Consider the following 14,590-nt stretch of genomic DNA (forward strand, 5'->3'; position numbering starts at 1 on the left):
AGTTTGAGCAGTGCTTTATTTACCAACATTTTTTAGCTGTTTAGATACACTGAAATTGAAGATAAGCTAAATATTGTTTCTAACCAGGAGAATATTTATAGAAGGGTGTTGTTCACTGGAAATGGCAACAAGAGGCCTCATAATGTGTTACAGTCTTTGCTTACACCTTTGCTAGTTTCAGCACATCAGGCTCTTTTCCAGCATAACTAAACTGTGAGTGAATGGGAACTTCCTTCCTTCAGCTGAGAAGATAATTAACTCTGAATTACTGTGCATCAAGCCGGGATGCGCATCAAGCAGGACGAAGATGTGGGTTGTTGCTTGGAGGAGAGGAATACCTCTGCTGTTCTAGCCAGTTGCATGTCCGCTTCTTGGTGATGGGCCCAGATCTGAACTTAGCTCCTAATGTTCCAGGCTTCACCGCTGAGGTGCACCTGCCTCGGGTGAACAAACCCATAACATCTGCTGATACTCAGAGTGTTGCAGGACAAAAGCTGCAGGCTATCTGTGTTGACTCATAGAGGACATCGCCAGTTTGCAGCAGTCTCCCTATATTAGTGTTAGAAAACAACATTTTGTTTAGTTCATGTCATTTATTGAAAAAAACTGTGAAAGACAGGAAACTGTTCTCCTGGCAGTCCCAGAGAATGCATTACTGTACAGGGTAAGCAGCTTCCTCCATTGCTCATTCACTAGTGGAGGGATGCTCAGCTGAGTAAGGGCCAGGAATGGAAGTGGTAATCATTAAACAAGCAAATCCACTAGTCAGAAAAACTTCTGTGCTCTCCAAAAAAATCATGGCAAAATATACTTCCCCATCCTGATGGGTGCTAAGTCCTTTGTGCAGAGGGAGGAGGACATTCTCGGTGCTGCAGGATGAGGGTGCTCAGCACCTTACAGAACCTCACACCATCAATAGCAGAATTTGTGCAGCTTGGCATGGGAACCGTGATCAGCAAATTTCTCCCCTATCAGCAGAACTATTCAGACACAACATTAAAGTGTGATTTGAATGTTCAGAATAGCAGATAGTAGTTAACTGTTTTTAAAAGTGGGTCAAAAGTTAGCCTTTTTCTCTTGCTTTTTCTTTCAGACACATTCCTTTGTGTTCCAGCAGTTGAGAAAATAACCCTCCAAATTGGTTATTTTGATTAATCTGGATATTCTCTGCAGTTAATCAATTCCGTAGGGAAGACAGATTGACAGTGGCTGAATTTTTCATGTGTCAATTGCCATTACTTTCTTTTTGTTTCTTTTTAGGTGAACATGTTTGTGGAAGGATTCCATGATGCTATTCTTCTTTATGCTCTAGCTTTACAGGAAGTCCTGAAGTATGGTTTCAGTAAGAAAGATGGGGAAAAAATTGTTCAGCAAACGCGGAACAGAACCTATGAAGGTAAGGAGTTAATGTGGAATTCCAGCTTTCAGAGTCAAAAATAATCAGATCTTTACTGTGTGCAGAATAAGGACCAGTGCCTATACAACTCTTAAATGAGAAGCAAATATCGATATGAAACCATATACATCTTTAAGGCTGCGTCACATACCAGTCTGAACTTTTCTTGCTCCATCCCTTGAGGTGTTACTCAGCTCAAAGAACTAACAATTTAATGACCCTCACTAGTGTTGTAAAGAAATACTAATAATTTTCGCAGGCTCCTTTGTTTTTGAAAAGATTACAGCTGCTCATTCTACTCAGATGCATCTATTACCTCTCAGATTGGCTCATTCTTTCCATTTGACTTTTTTATCTTAAAAGGCTAAGAGTGGATTGAAGCAAGCAGGTGCTTTTTTTTTTTTTTTTTTTTTTTTTTTTTTTTTTTTTAATTTCTTGACAAGGCCCTTTTGGGCCCTGGAAGGATTTCCTCCCCTTTCAGAACTTTTGCATGTTATCTCAGAGGCCAGCGACTGAATAGTACAGTGACTTTCTGTGCCTAATCCTGAAGGCTGTGATTTCACAGTGCTACTGGCACATTTGTCACCTTACTGAGGTAAAGCTATGTGAGTGCATTTGCCAGGCAGGGATATTAATAAAGAAACTGAGTTCTGACATTGTTGGATTCGGCTGTCATCTCTTATAGTATTCCAGTCTTCTGGAGTACAATTGACGAGATTTTAAGAGGAAATGCCTAAGAGAAAGAAACATTTTCCCTATATAGGAAGCCAATTATTAACTTAAATATGTAAGGAAAATTCAGTGGCCAGATTCTCTGCTCTACGAACACACACTGGACATGGTGGAGAAGGCAAGAAGGGCAGTGGCTGAATATGCTCTCAAATTATGGCTGAACAGAAGGCAAAACAGCCTACAGTGGGGCTTTAGACAACCTTGAGATTGCTTTAAATGATACTGGCTGCAGTCATCCCATCAGGATGCTTGCACTGACTGCAGATTGTGCGCAGTGCTGAATGCCCTGTTACCTCCTGTCTCATTCATGGCTTCCCAAAACACACTCCTTTAACAGAGGTAACCTGGTGTTTAAAGAGGTCTCTCACTGTTTGGCCATCCTATGTACGAACAGATGCTCCCAGCACAGCCTGTCTGTGTTTTCTTGCCTAATTTTCTGCATCAGAAAGCCACCAGATGATGTGCCTATGGAAGTCCTTTATAGTGTGCTCCATGCAGAGGAGACCACAGGTTACACGATAGGTTCTCACACTTTACTTTTAGTGCTAGCCAGGAGGAAAAAAATGTTCTCTTTCCCCATTTGTGAAAACCAGTTTGTTGTTGCTGGGTGACCTGTCAGAGCTATTCTGAAAAGGTAACTGCCAATTTGGGTTGTGAGGGCACAGCTTGCAAGGTCAAAATGCCATATAAATTATATGCCATCTCCTCCCTGTGGCAGTACACTGCTGAACTTAATTTTACAAGGATAAGCTTGATTTTAAAAGAAGCCTTCAACCTGGCTTCTTTTCCAGTCCTTTTAGGAAAATCACATCCCTTTATCCTGTTTGTAAGCACCTCTCTAAAATAAATACAGCATCACAGCATACAGTTACCAGGTCTGTTGTAGGACTGAGGCTTTATAATTCACTTAAACTTTTGCAGGCCTTAAGCATCAGAAAAATAATTACTGCCATTAATTTTTAATTGCTGAAATATAGATCTCTAATTGCCAGTGCACCTCATCATACAGCTGACTCTGAGTAGGTGACCCATCAGAAACCCAACTGGATGTGGCTGTCTTTTCATGCAGCATTCAGAGACAGTCCCAGCTGCCAACCACAACTGCATAGACAACATGTACCTCAGAAAAGAAAGCTGAAGTGATCAAAATATTTCTTGGATTATACCAAATACGAGGAAATACCAGGATTTTGGGATTATTACAGACACCTTGATATGACTGAAGCGAACATTTTGTGGGCAATATTTTTATTTCATTAAGGTAGTAGCAACATTTTCAGTATGTAAATATTTACCATAACATAACAAAAAGATAGTCCAGATAAAATTCTTCTAGATTCATCCTAATGTAGAACTTCTTTGAGGCTGTTGTAAAATTTCCCAAATATGCTTCTTCAGGAGAAATGTTTTAGGAAATATTAAAATTTCAACTCTTTGTTTTGATTCTCAAGTCAAAAAAAGTGTTTCCCATTAAAGAAATCCCATAGAAATCTGAACTTTAGCAAGTTCTAGTACCTACTTCCAATAATTCAGTTCTGGCTTTCGTAGTCCAGGAAGGTGTCTATTCTGTAGAAAGCCTCCTGCCAGATCCAGCAACCTGATTGCCGTGTAGGCAAGGACATTGCAGCTCTTTATAGCTGCCTCTTTCAGTGCTTTCATAGCCAATCAGTTATGCCCATTCTGCCCTCCTGCAATAATCAAATTTGCACTTGTTTGGTTACTGTACTTAAAACTAGATTTCTGACAGTAAATCTTTCGATTAACAGGGCATATGCTGAAAATCGTAATAGGCTTGAACATTCCTGATAGCACTATGTTAAAGTGGGAACAGAGAACAGATAAGCATAGGTGTGTTCATCTATTGAAAGTTTACTATTGTTAGGTATGTTGAGGGGAATTTGCACTCTGGTTGCAACTCTTTTCTGATTATAGTTACTGGCAGCCTGATTCTCTACTGCTTTGTGCCTGGTGTAATCACATAACCTGGGTAACGTAGATATAAAGTGATGCTTGTTCGACTTGCACTTGCTTTGCACAGGTGTAAATTGCTACATTCGGTGTCAGGCAGTGGAAGATCACATTTCAGCAGCCTCTCAGCATGAGGACAGTTAAGCATTAAAGTAGGTTGTACAGTCTCCCAGCTTTGAGTTTTCCAAGACCATATAAATCCCTGAGCAGCCTATTCTGACCTCTTGGCTGACCCTATCTGAGCAGGAGGTTGGACTGGAGACCTCCTGATCTCCCTTCCCACTTGAATTATGCTATAAGTTTTCCCAAAATTTCCTAGAATATTAGTAGTAGTTACAGATAGAGATTGTTACTAAGGCAGGCACAATACATACAGGTGTTTAATTTATTCCTCATTATTAAAAACAAATTCTGAAATCATCAGGAATCAGACATGATTTAATGTATAGAATTTTTAATGTGACTTCATTGTATGACAGGCTGCTAAGATGAAGCCATGATCTGTCAGTTAGAATGGTCTTTAGCAGTCTAAATTTTGTTGAAGTATGTGAAACAAGACTGGCAACTGGCCAAAGGAATGTCAGATTCTACCCTGAAACGTGTAAAGGAAGGAAGTGAACTGGGGTCAAAAATATAAAATGAACAGCCCCATATTATGCAGTTAATCATATGTAAATGAATGCAGGATTTAATGCACATTTAATGAATGTAGTTCCACTTCCCTCTCCCTCACCCCCCCCCCCCCAATATCCCATCAGATAGGATACAATGCTGGATTAGCTGCATGGGTGCAGCAAGCTCCGTCAGGCTGTGGGGCTTCTGGTTGTGCCCTGGAGGTGTCTGCAGCATGTGAACTGGACTCTCTTTACTGAGGCATCGTTAGCTATTTCGGGACTGAGCTCTCTGTAGATAATTTGCATTAAAAGTGTTTTTGTTTTATTGTGGCCTACTGGCTTTCTGGATAAGAATTTTTTTCACATATTCCCTAGTCTCACACATTTGATATTTAAAAAGGAGAAATGTTAAGAATTCAGGAATGCAGACACCAAGCTGAAATTACAATTTCTTTTGGAATGTCAACAAAAATGCTGGGAGACTGATGAGATTTCCTGTCGTATCAGTCTGTAAAACCTGTTCACTGTTTTCTTGTTTTCCTTGGAAAGGCTCAGTATTTTAACTAATTAATTTTCTAATTCTTCACATGCCATTCTTTAGGCATTGCAGGGCAGGTGTCCATTGATGCCAATGGAGACAGATACGGGGATTTCTCTGTGATTGCAATGACAGACCCAGAGGCAGGCACACAGGAGGTAAGGAAAGAAACACTATTTCAGCTGATCACTGATGAGTTAACCAGTTTGATGTAACATCGCATCATCTGTTTAGTTAGTAGGCATGTTTATTAAATATGCACATTAAAATGATATTGCCAAGTTTATTATTACATACCTTGCCCTCACTCCAGCTGAAGCATATAGGTACATTACCATTGCACTGTTAGTTGCAGTGTCAGCACCAACCTGAGCTTTGCCAGCCTTCCCCGTTTTGTCAGAGGCCAGCAAGCTCAAATGCAAAGCAGCAGTATACCTGAGCTGGACATTTTTATGTGTGGATTTGAATCTAACGAAGGGAACCGTCAAATTATTGTTCATATAAATGCTGCAGGAAATACAAACTCAGGAAGTCTTTTTAAATGCCTACAATCACTACTGCATTTTGATGGTAAAAATGACTGAAAAAGTCCAGCAGTGAATTACAGACACTCCCAGGGATAGGAGTGATCATCATTACTTAATAGGACAAATTGATTGGGATAAGTTTGATAGGAACTGAGTATATCTCTTCTTTTTGCTCAGTGTGTTAGCTTTTTCTCATGTTTATCAATTTAGTCTGATTCTTCCAGCCTTCACTACTGTGCTTTCCTTCACTTCCAAAGCAGACTATTTTTCATTTCTTTGATGTTGCATTCCTCTTTCCTTTTAGCATACTTCTCATCTTAATTTATCTCTGCTTTATGATGATACATATAAATATACATACAAGTAACATATTCAATATGTAATTATTTATTACTTGTTTCCGCTACATTCATTTCTGCCCTCATGCTTCACTCTGACTAATAACATGGTTTCTTTGATGTCTTTGTTTTATTCATTCTGCCAATTCCTTCCATGTCAGCATGAAAACTTTTGTTTCTCAATGGAACCGAGCCAGACGAATTCATGTTTGGTCAGAGCTGTTTTCCTAAATCCATTCATAGAGTTTAAAACTAGAAGAAAACATCAGATTACCTAGTCTGACCTCTGCTGCATCACAGGCAGGCACAGTCTCCTACCCTTGTATGGAGCCTGGCAGTTTGCATGTGACTAAAGCTCACCCTCTAAGAGACACTGAAAAACAAGGTCTGTCCCACTTGCTCCCTCAGTGTTTATTCCAGTGTTTAACCAAACTTGCTCTTTAAAAATATGTATCTTGTTTCTCATCTGAATCAGTTTGGTTGCTGCTATCCATTTGATCTTGTTAAGCTTTTCATGCTTTCATACTTACACTGTAGTTAAGGAGAGTTACACTGTAGTTAAGACACCTCTCCCACTCCTGTTTGATAAATCAAAGTCTCTGAGTGAATTGTGTGCTGCCTGCAAATGGTCTGCAAAACTTTTTCAGTACTTTTTCCAGTTTACTGAATTTGCCTATTTTTTGAACTAATATAAAAGCCTTTCTTTAAGGTCTTAACTCTCAGCTGCAATACTGGGAGAGAAATCTGCTCCCTTATTTAATGTGAAATCTACCTCTGTATCTAACCAGGGCAAATGTTAAGTGTTTTCTAAATCTTTCTCTTCAAAATGGAGTTCAAGTGTAAGATTTGAACTGGCTATCTGAATAAAAGAAGTGTTACTCTAATATCTAAACCCAATGTATTTATAGATATATCTTATCCATAATTGGAAATTTAGGCCTTTTGATGTGCCTCTGCCATCCCTGATGACTGCTTCAGTGTCTGTGCATCATATAGGGCCTTTTACCTTTATTTGAGTACATAGATTTTTGGGAACTACTTTCAGATGAGTGACCTACTACTGTTACCACAATTTAGTCCTGCAACTTTGCTGTAGATTCAGTGTATCTTATCTTGAATAAAGCCTGGATTTACTCTTGAGGACAGGACAGAAATTCTAAAGCATCTTGATGAACTGGTCTGAAATAATAGCACATTGGGTAAACCCAAAATGCCTTTTCCATGTAAATACAAACAACTGCAGAAATACAAGGTAGAGAACGACTGACTCTGTAGTAATTCTGCAGAAGATGTGAAGGTTTTAGCTGAACCTCAAGTACCTCCAGGTCCATGCAAAAAAGAAAAGCCTAGCTGGGAATGTGCAGTCACGAACATCAGAGCTTTCAGTTGGCCAGGTGTCCTGAAGACCTCCACTGCAGTACAACCAGTCCTGAGCACTCAGCCCACAGTGCAGCAATTGAAGAAAGTCCAGGGAGAGCAGCAGGAATATTCAGAGGGCTAAAACACTTGAGTGAACCAGGTTTATATAGAAGAGAAGCCTGAGGGGAGACATAATAGCAGTCAGTGAATATGTAAACAGATGTTTCAGAAAGGAAAAGCCTCTATGTCCACTGGCAACAGAGTAAGTAGTGATGGATGATTACAACAAGGGAGATGTAGGTTACATGTTAGGGAAAACCACTAACAGTAAAGATAGCTAAGCTCCAGAATAATTGCCTACAGGAGTTGTCAAGACTCCATCTTTGGAGGCTTGTAACAGCAGGTTAGATAAGCATCTGCCAGGAATGCTTTCATTTAGCTGATCCTGCCTTTGGGCAGGGCATGGACTACATGACCTCTCAAAGACCCCTTCAGCCCTATTCTCCATCATTCAACATCCTGCCACAAAAGTTCAAGTGATGCACCTCTCCTGCTTTTTTCCATAGTTAATAGGAAAATCCTTTCATTCCTTTCTTTTTTTGCATAGGTGATCGGGGACTACTACGGAAAGCAGGGGCGTTTTGAAATTCGATCAAATGTGAAATATCCTTGGAGTCACGGCAGGCTGAGACTAGATGAAAGCCGTGTTTCAGAGCATACAAACAATACACCATGTAAATCATGTAAGTTTAGTGATGTAATGCTTGCATCCAGGCTGTCAGAGGGAGGTATCCATGTGGTAGTGCAGTGTAATGGGCCATATTAGATTGCTTAGCACAGTTGTCCAACTGAGACATTGTGACTGTGTCTCTCTGCTGACCGTTAAGGAAGCTAGAGTCTGGCAGCCTGGGATAGTACGTGGTCTGAATCACTCTCCTGAACTTAAATGTGATAGTAATCATGATGCCTGCATGAGGCACTGGCCCAGTGCCCTGGAGGCTCTAGGACCAGGGGCTCAAAGGTAAAATCTCTTTTAGTCAGAAAGAAGCAAACAAAGGATATAACTGAACCTCCTAATAGAGAAATCGTATTGATAATTAGTAGTTGAGGAGCCCAGTGTGACAGGAGCAGTGTTTGCTCTCCCACTGCAGAATGATTTTTCAGTGCTGAGAGGAGGCACTGTGAGATGTCAAAGAAGGTGAGAAAAGAAGTAGATTGAACAGGCTAACCACCGGGAATCCTGAAGGTTGGGACTGCCCTCCACAGAGCAGATGTCCTTGTTTTCCACCATACTGAGTCGGCAGATCATGTAATACTGAGCAGGGCACTGCAGGGAGATAAGGGTAGGAAGATGGGGATGCTTGAATGGCAAAATGTGGTCCTAGGTCTTTGCATGAAACAAATTGCTAGCCCTGCAGTGAAAAGGTATTTGCAGTGTGTTAATTCATCAATCCTTGAAAAACCCTATTCATATAAATGCTGGAGAGATGCTTCTAGGCCATGCCCTCCATGCTTAGCCCAGATACACAGTGTAGCTATGCACATTGTTCCTACATACATCTCGGTGTGCAGAGACAATCTCCTCAAAAGGTCAAGGATAAATGAAGAGGAGGGAGCTGTTTAATTTGCTTATTAATTTAATTTCTTCTCTGTTCCTTTCCATGAACCCCAGTTTAGGCATGGAGAAAGGGAGCAGGCTGAATCCATCTGAAAATGCTGTTGTTTAGCTGCCCTGCAGTTCCTAGAATGACAGTCCCTGCTAGGGCTCCGCTTCAGCCACTGTGTCCCTGCTCTGCCCCTGTTCACACCTGAGGCAAGGCAAAGCTCATGTGGCTTTAACTTGAAACAGCATAGGTTCAGAAAAAGTCTGTGGAGCTGCTGAATAATCGTACAGTCTGGCTGATAGTTGGTCATGATGCTAAACCAGGTGAAATAAGATTGTTTCTTAGGTGATACTCAGTGCTGATTCCTATTACATGACTTGTTATAATCACAGTCCAGGTGTTATGATTCAGACCAACCTGTCCAGACCAGTTTCTTAACAACATCCCTGCATATCACATCTTTACTATTCTGACTTTGTTTGGCATTAACCTTGGGGGCTTTTTTAACCTCAAGGAAAGCAGGAACAAAAAATAAACATGCAGAAATTGGAACTGAAGAAAAGGTTCCCACGGAGTCCTGAACTCTCAATGGCTTTCGTTATTGTCTGATGCTGGTCATTCATTTCCTAGTCCTGTGTATTTTCGCATATGTGAATGCAAATAGTTCTCAATGTGAACCCTGATTGTTTATTTTTCCCTTTTTCAAGCAGGTGGTCTAGGAGAATCAGCGGTTACAGGAATAGTTGTGGGCGCTTTGCTTGGAGCAGGATTGTTAATGGCTTTTTACTTTTTCAGGTCAGTCCAATTAATTGAAAGTTTCTTAAACTCTTAACTCTTTATCTAAACCTTTCAGCTCTTGACAGCACATCCTTGATGTGAGGAGGACAGGAGACAGAGAAGCACCATAATCTGTGTTAAAATTCCCGCCAAGTTTGTGAACAAACTTTGACTGTCCATATCTTCTGTGCATATCCAAATCATTTTATAGATTCAGAGCCTTGTCCTGTTAAATGCTTACATCTCTGAGTAACTTTACTTGAGGAAATAATTCCAGTGTGTTCCATTCATTCACAACTCCCTTGATACAATGTCTTGGCCTTGAAAGCTGCCTTTGTTTGTATTCCTTGCCAGCTTAATTGTGCAGTCTGTGATCATGCAAGAGATTTTTATCACTTGCCTGGTATCATGCTTAGTTTTGATTATTGAGCAGAATTCTACTGGAAGCTGGCTAGGAGGAGATTTCTGTTCTGGTGTAAGAGAACATTTGAATTTCAAAGTTTTATGTTTAACCTAACATATAGTGTCAGTACTGGGTGATTGATGTTTCATGCCTCTTTAAGAAAAATAATGCTTACACTGATACTGTTGGTCAGCAAATCCAAAGTGTTAGGATTTGCTCCTGCACTATCAAACCAAATTATTATAACACCTGTTCAGCATCTTATATATGGTGTGATATATCCTCTTATGGCATGGAAGAGAAAAGACAAGTAGGAAAATAGAATTAACTTCTGCATATAACAATCAAATCATATTCTTCAATGAAAATAGTTACCTATAAGCACTTCAACAAAATGAAACAAGCAAAACCTGCTTTAATTCATCAGACTGCATCCAAGGTTTCAAAATGTCTCAGAGCTCAAGGTTATTCATCAAGTACTTATAACTGAGATTCCAGACTGATGCTGGTTGTATGGCCTATTAATGCAGCGTTATGAAAGAAGAGGACCTTTGCTGTCCATGCTATATAAACTCTATGGCTAGAGAAAAAGGGGTTTTTGCATGTTTAATGCTAATGTAATACACTATTTCGGTCTAAGACAAGGCAAGATAGTTGGAACAGATTTTTCTGTCTTTGAAAAACCAAAAAAAGAGAAAATATAAGAAAATATAATGTCACCATAGACTCTTTCATTTTTTAATACCTTCTCAATCTGAGATGATAACTTCTAGGTGCTTTTTTTTATAGCATAGCTGATACTGAGAGGGAGTTTGTGGGTGGGGACAGGAAATGTGGCAAAAGACTCATCCTTAGCTGGTATAAAACTATATGAAGCATTGAGTGTAGGAAGAGCTCTTAAACTCTTAAGCATTTGAGACTAAGATTTGGGGTGGAAATTCACATGAGCAAAGCTGGATGTCTGTACAAATGGGTATCCACACTTGCTTAACACGTAGTCACCTTATCTATGGTCAGAGGGGAGAAATAGCCACATTTTTGGTGCAGTTCACATCAACCTCATGTAAAATAGGTCAGAAGAATGCCTCCTAGAAAGGCCTATTTCCCTCTATTGACTATTAAGCAAGGTGCAGGTATCTCAGATGTACCTGCACATTGGAGATGTCTAAAGGCATGCAGGTGAATTTTTTGGAGTTTTGGAGTCTACAGATACAGACACAGATGTATCCAGTTTTTCAGGATGTGTAGGTACCTACTTTCTATTGAACCACCTTATCTGGCTAGAGACCTTTTAAAAAAATGATGTTTTGAAAATCTTTCATTGCTGTATGTCTGCCTCTGACTCCTGCTACACATGCAGATGGAACAGAGATATCCTTGGCATACAAATATTTTGTCATGCATCTGCACAAGCAGTTCTCTATGCAGAGGGGGCTGGATTCCAAGACCCTTTTAAAAAATGGGTCCCAAAATCCTGCATATGCATAAATACATAAAATATAAATGTAAGGAGTCTAATGATTTTTTTTTTGGAGGTCTGGGTACTAAAGAGGAACAGAAAAGCAATGTGAAGGCTTCTGTTTGACATATAAATTACTGTTAACAGAATTCTTCAAAGGATATGGAGGAAGATGCACAGGAAAAACTGTGTGATGCATGAGCAGTTGTATTTACTCCTTATCTATCCTCTACATCCCACTTCTTAATTCATCTTACTACCTCCACTGACATTATAAATATAGAAGCTTTCCTCAGAGGGAGATGGAAGGGTGGGTTAGTTAATATATAGTTTCAATGAGAAATAGAACTGAATACAGGGTCAGCTCCATTGTTTGAACTCTGCAGAAAGTGCCCCTGTTTACAGGAAAGAAATTTGGCTTTGATCAGTATAAAGCAGTGATACGACACAGTTCACATGCCACTTCACAAAAACTTCCTAATCACTTAGATCAGAAATTTTCAAAGAAAGAAATGTCTGTGTCTTGGTGCTTTGAGACTGCTGTGTAGAAATTAACAGGCATTCTTGGGCTTGGGTAAAATGTTTCAAGGCAAACTACTTTAATCTTTGACCAGGGTTTCATATTCTGTCGCATTTCATTTTTCAACTGGAACCCAGCTGTCCCCTACAGGCATTCTTTATAAGGGAAGTTCTGTTATCCTATAGCAAGAGAAGAATTTCTCATTCTTTTCTCCTTTCATGCAGAAAGAAATACAGAATAACTATTGAAAGACGAACTAGACAAGAGGACTGTAACATGGGGAAACATCGGCAGTTACGCGAAGACTCCATTAGATCTCATTTTTCTGCTGCATAAAGAAGAAGAAAAATAATTCCATCCTTCCTGCAAAAAGAAATTAGGGAAATGGACATAACCAAAGACATCAGTGTAAAAAGAAGAGGCTCTCGAAGAACTCGCTCTTTTAAGCAGTAATTTTATCTTAATTTCTTTCAGAAGCTCAGGAATGATTTACTAATCACATTACGCCACATGGCCTTTCATCTCATGCAAAATGAAAATGACACAGTTTGATCTTGTAAGATGTACTTAATGTGTAAAGACAATATTTCTTAAGGCATATGCTAAGGGCAGCAGATTTGAGCTTGGTTGATGGGGATGCCTCTTTCTGTTCCCTTTTATTTTAGCTCCTACTGCTTCCTTCCTTACTGACATCTGACTTGTGGGTATCGAATGTGGTTTCACAGATACAGGTGCTGCTTTGCTGTCAAAATGAAAAAAAAGGAGTTCATTTGGGGTGTGATCCTGCAGTGCTGAATGATTGCTGTTGGTTATAGGGGATGCAGGATTGGATATATGGAGTTCACTCCTGAGGGAACTGGCACTTGGACGTAATTAACTCTATTGAGAAAGTCAGGCAGGTGGAAACACACAGAAATCATCCCTTCCTTGTGCGTACAGAACCGCAGTCAAAAGCACTGATTCTCCCTCGTACACACTGCAAGTCAGGAACAGCTCCAGTGAAGGACATGGAGTTTCACTGGTGTAAAATAGCATGGGAGAAGACAATCAAGCCTCCAGAGAGGACTGGCTAATTCTTCAGACTTATATGTGCTTTATCATGTTCTTTTCTCTCCACTACCATTGCCTTTCAGAGAGGCAAATATATTCTATGTAAAGTCTGCTCCTGTTCCCAGTGAAGTCAATGGCAAAGTCCTATTAACTTCAGTGAGTACAGGTTTATATCCAAAATATGTAAATATGAAAGATACAGAAGTGTTTGTATAGCAGAGGCAATTCAAAAGAGGGTCTTTTTTGTGTAAAAAACAACATTCCATGCTAACATTTTATTTTTAGGATAATTTTTATCTTGTATTTTTCTATTAAAGTATCTATTTTTTGCTTTGGTAGGATTAAAAATTAAGGGGAGTGAACGTTTGAAGACATATTTTTTATGACAGGAGTAACATACAGGGAAAATCAATAGATGTAAATACATTTTAAAAATCAGTATTTGGGGAGGAGAAGGGAGTTTATGGATAATAACAAGCTTTCTGCCCTACTCTGTTCTTCAGGCATGCACAACATGCAAATAGTTATTTAAACAATATAAATGTGCTTATACAATTGTCCATATGATGGCCCTGATCCTGAAAATAATTAACTTCTCCTGTGTTGGATATCTCACATTAGTCAGTGAGACTAATCATTCATGTATGTGCAATTAAACCCACAGAGAGCTACCTTCATGATTGGGGTGGTAAAGCACTACTGTAGAGCTGATTTTAATCTTGCCGCCATCAGTAGTCCTGGGAATTTTGCCATTAACTTTATTGGAAGCATGACTGAATCTGTGATGAATTAGCTACTGATAGGTTATTTTATATTAGAGGAGAGCTCTATGCTTTCTAGTCAACAAATGGAAGCAAACAATACATATTATAAAAGTAATGAGTAAGACCCATAAAAGTATTGTCTGAGAAAACTCAACTACAACTATGATTCTAATGTTTGAAATCTTTTGGTTTATCCTATTCTGAATTCATAAGCAGAACTTTGAGGTTATACCATAGTTATACTTTACATGAATGTTATCCTTAAAACTGGCACCGAAGCCCGTGTTCTATGAAACTTTTACACAGAAGTTAGAGGGAAAATTCAGATAAACTATTTTGGGGTGGCTGGAAGTGAGCGAAGAGCGAAAGAAAGCTCCATTTTCTTTCTGCTGTCAAAATTTTATCTGTTAATGTTATATGTGCAGGTCTATTGGGATATTTCCCTGGACTGGATTCACTGTTTCTTACATTGCACTGTCTCTTAACGTATGTAGTGGTTCATTGCCTACCCTCTTGAAATATTGTCCAATGTCCTAGGGCA

General features: G+C 39.5%; 1 protein-coding gene across 1 annotated transcript in view; it reads left to right on the forward strand.

The window, feature by feature from the left end:
- Window positions 1–13,520, forward strand: part of NPR3 (natriuretic peptide receptor 3) — a 40,369-nt gene extending 26,849 nt beyond the window's left edge. The window contains exons 4-8 of the mRNA XM_062599393.1: window positions 1,261–1,396; window positions 5,312–5,406; window positions 8,080–8,215; window positions 9,784–9,871; window positions 12,460–13,520. Of these exons, the coding sequence (XP_062455377.1) occupies window positions 1,261–1,396; window positions 5,312–5,406; window positions 8,080–8,215; window positions 9,784–9,871; window positions 12,460–12,571 (567 nt within the window). The 3' untranslated portion in view covers window positions 12,572–13,520. The remainder of the gene's footprint in view (window positions 1–1,260; window positions 1,397–5,311; window positions 5,407–8,079; window positions 8,216–9,783; window positions 9,872–12,459) is intronic.
- Window positions 13,521–14,590: the final 1,070 nt, after the last annotated feature.

Source organism: Rhea pennata, chromosome Z (assembly GCF_028389875.1).
Source record: "Rhea pennata isolate bPtePen1 chromosome Z, bPtePen1.pri, whole genome shotgun sequence".
In the NCBI taxonomy this organism is placed as follows: Eukaryota; Metazoa; Chordata; class Aves; order Rheiformes; family Rheidae; genus Rhea; species Rhea pennata.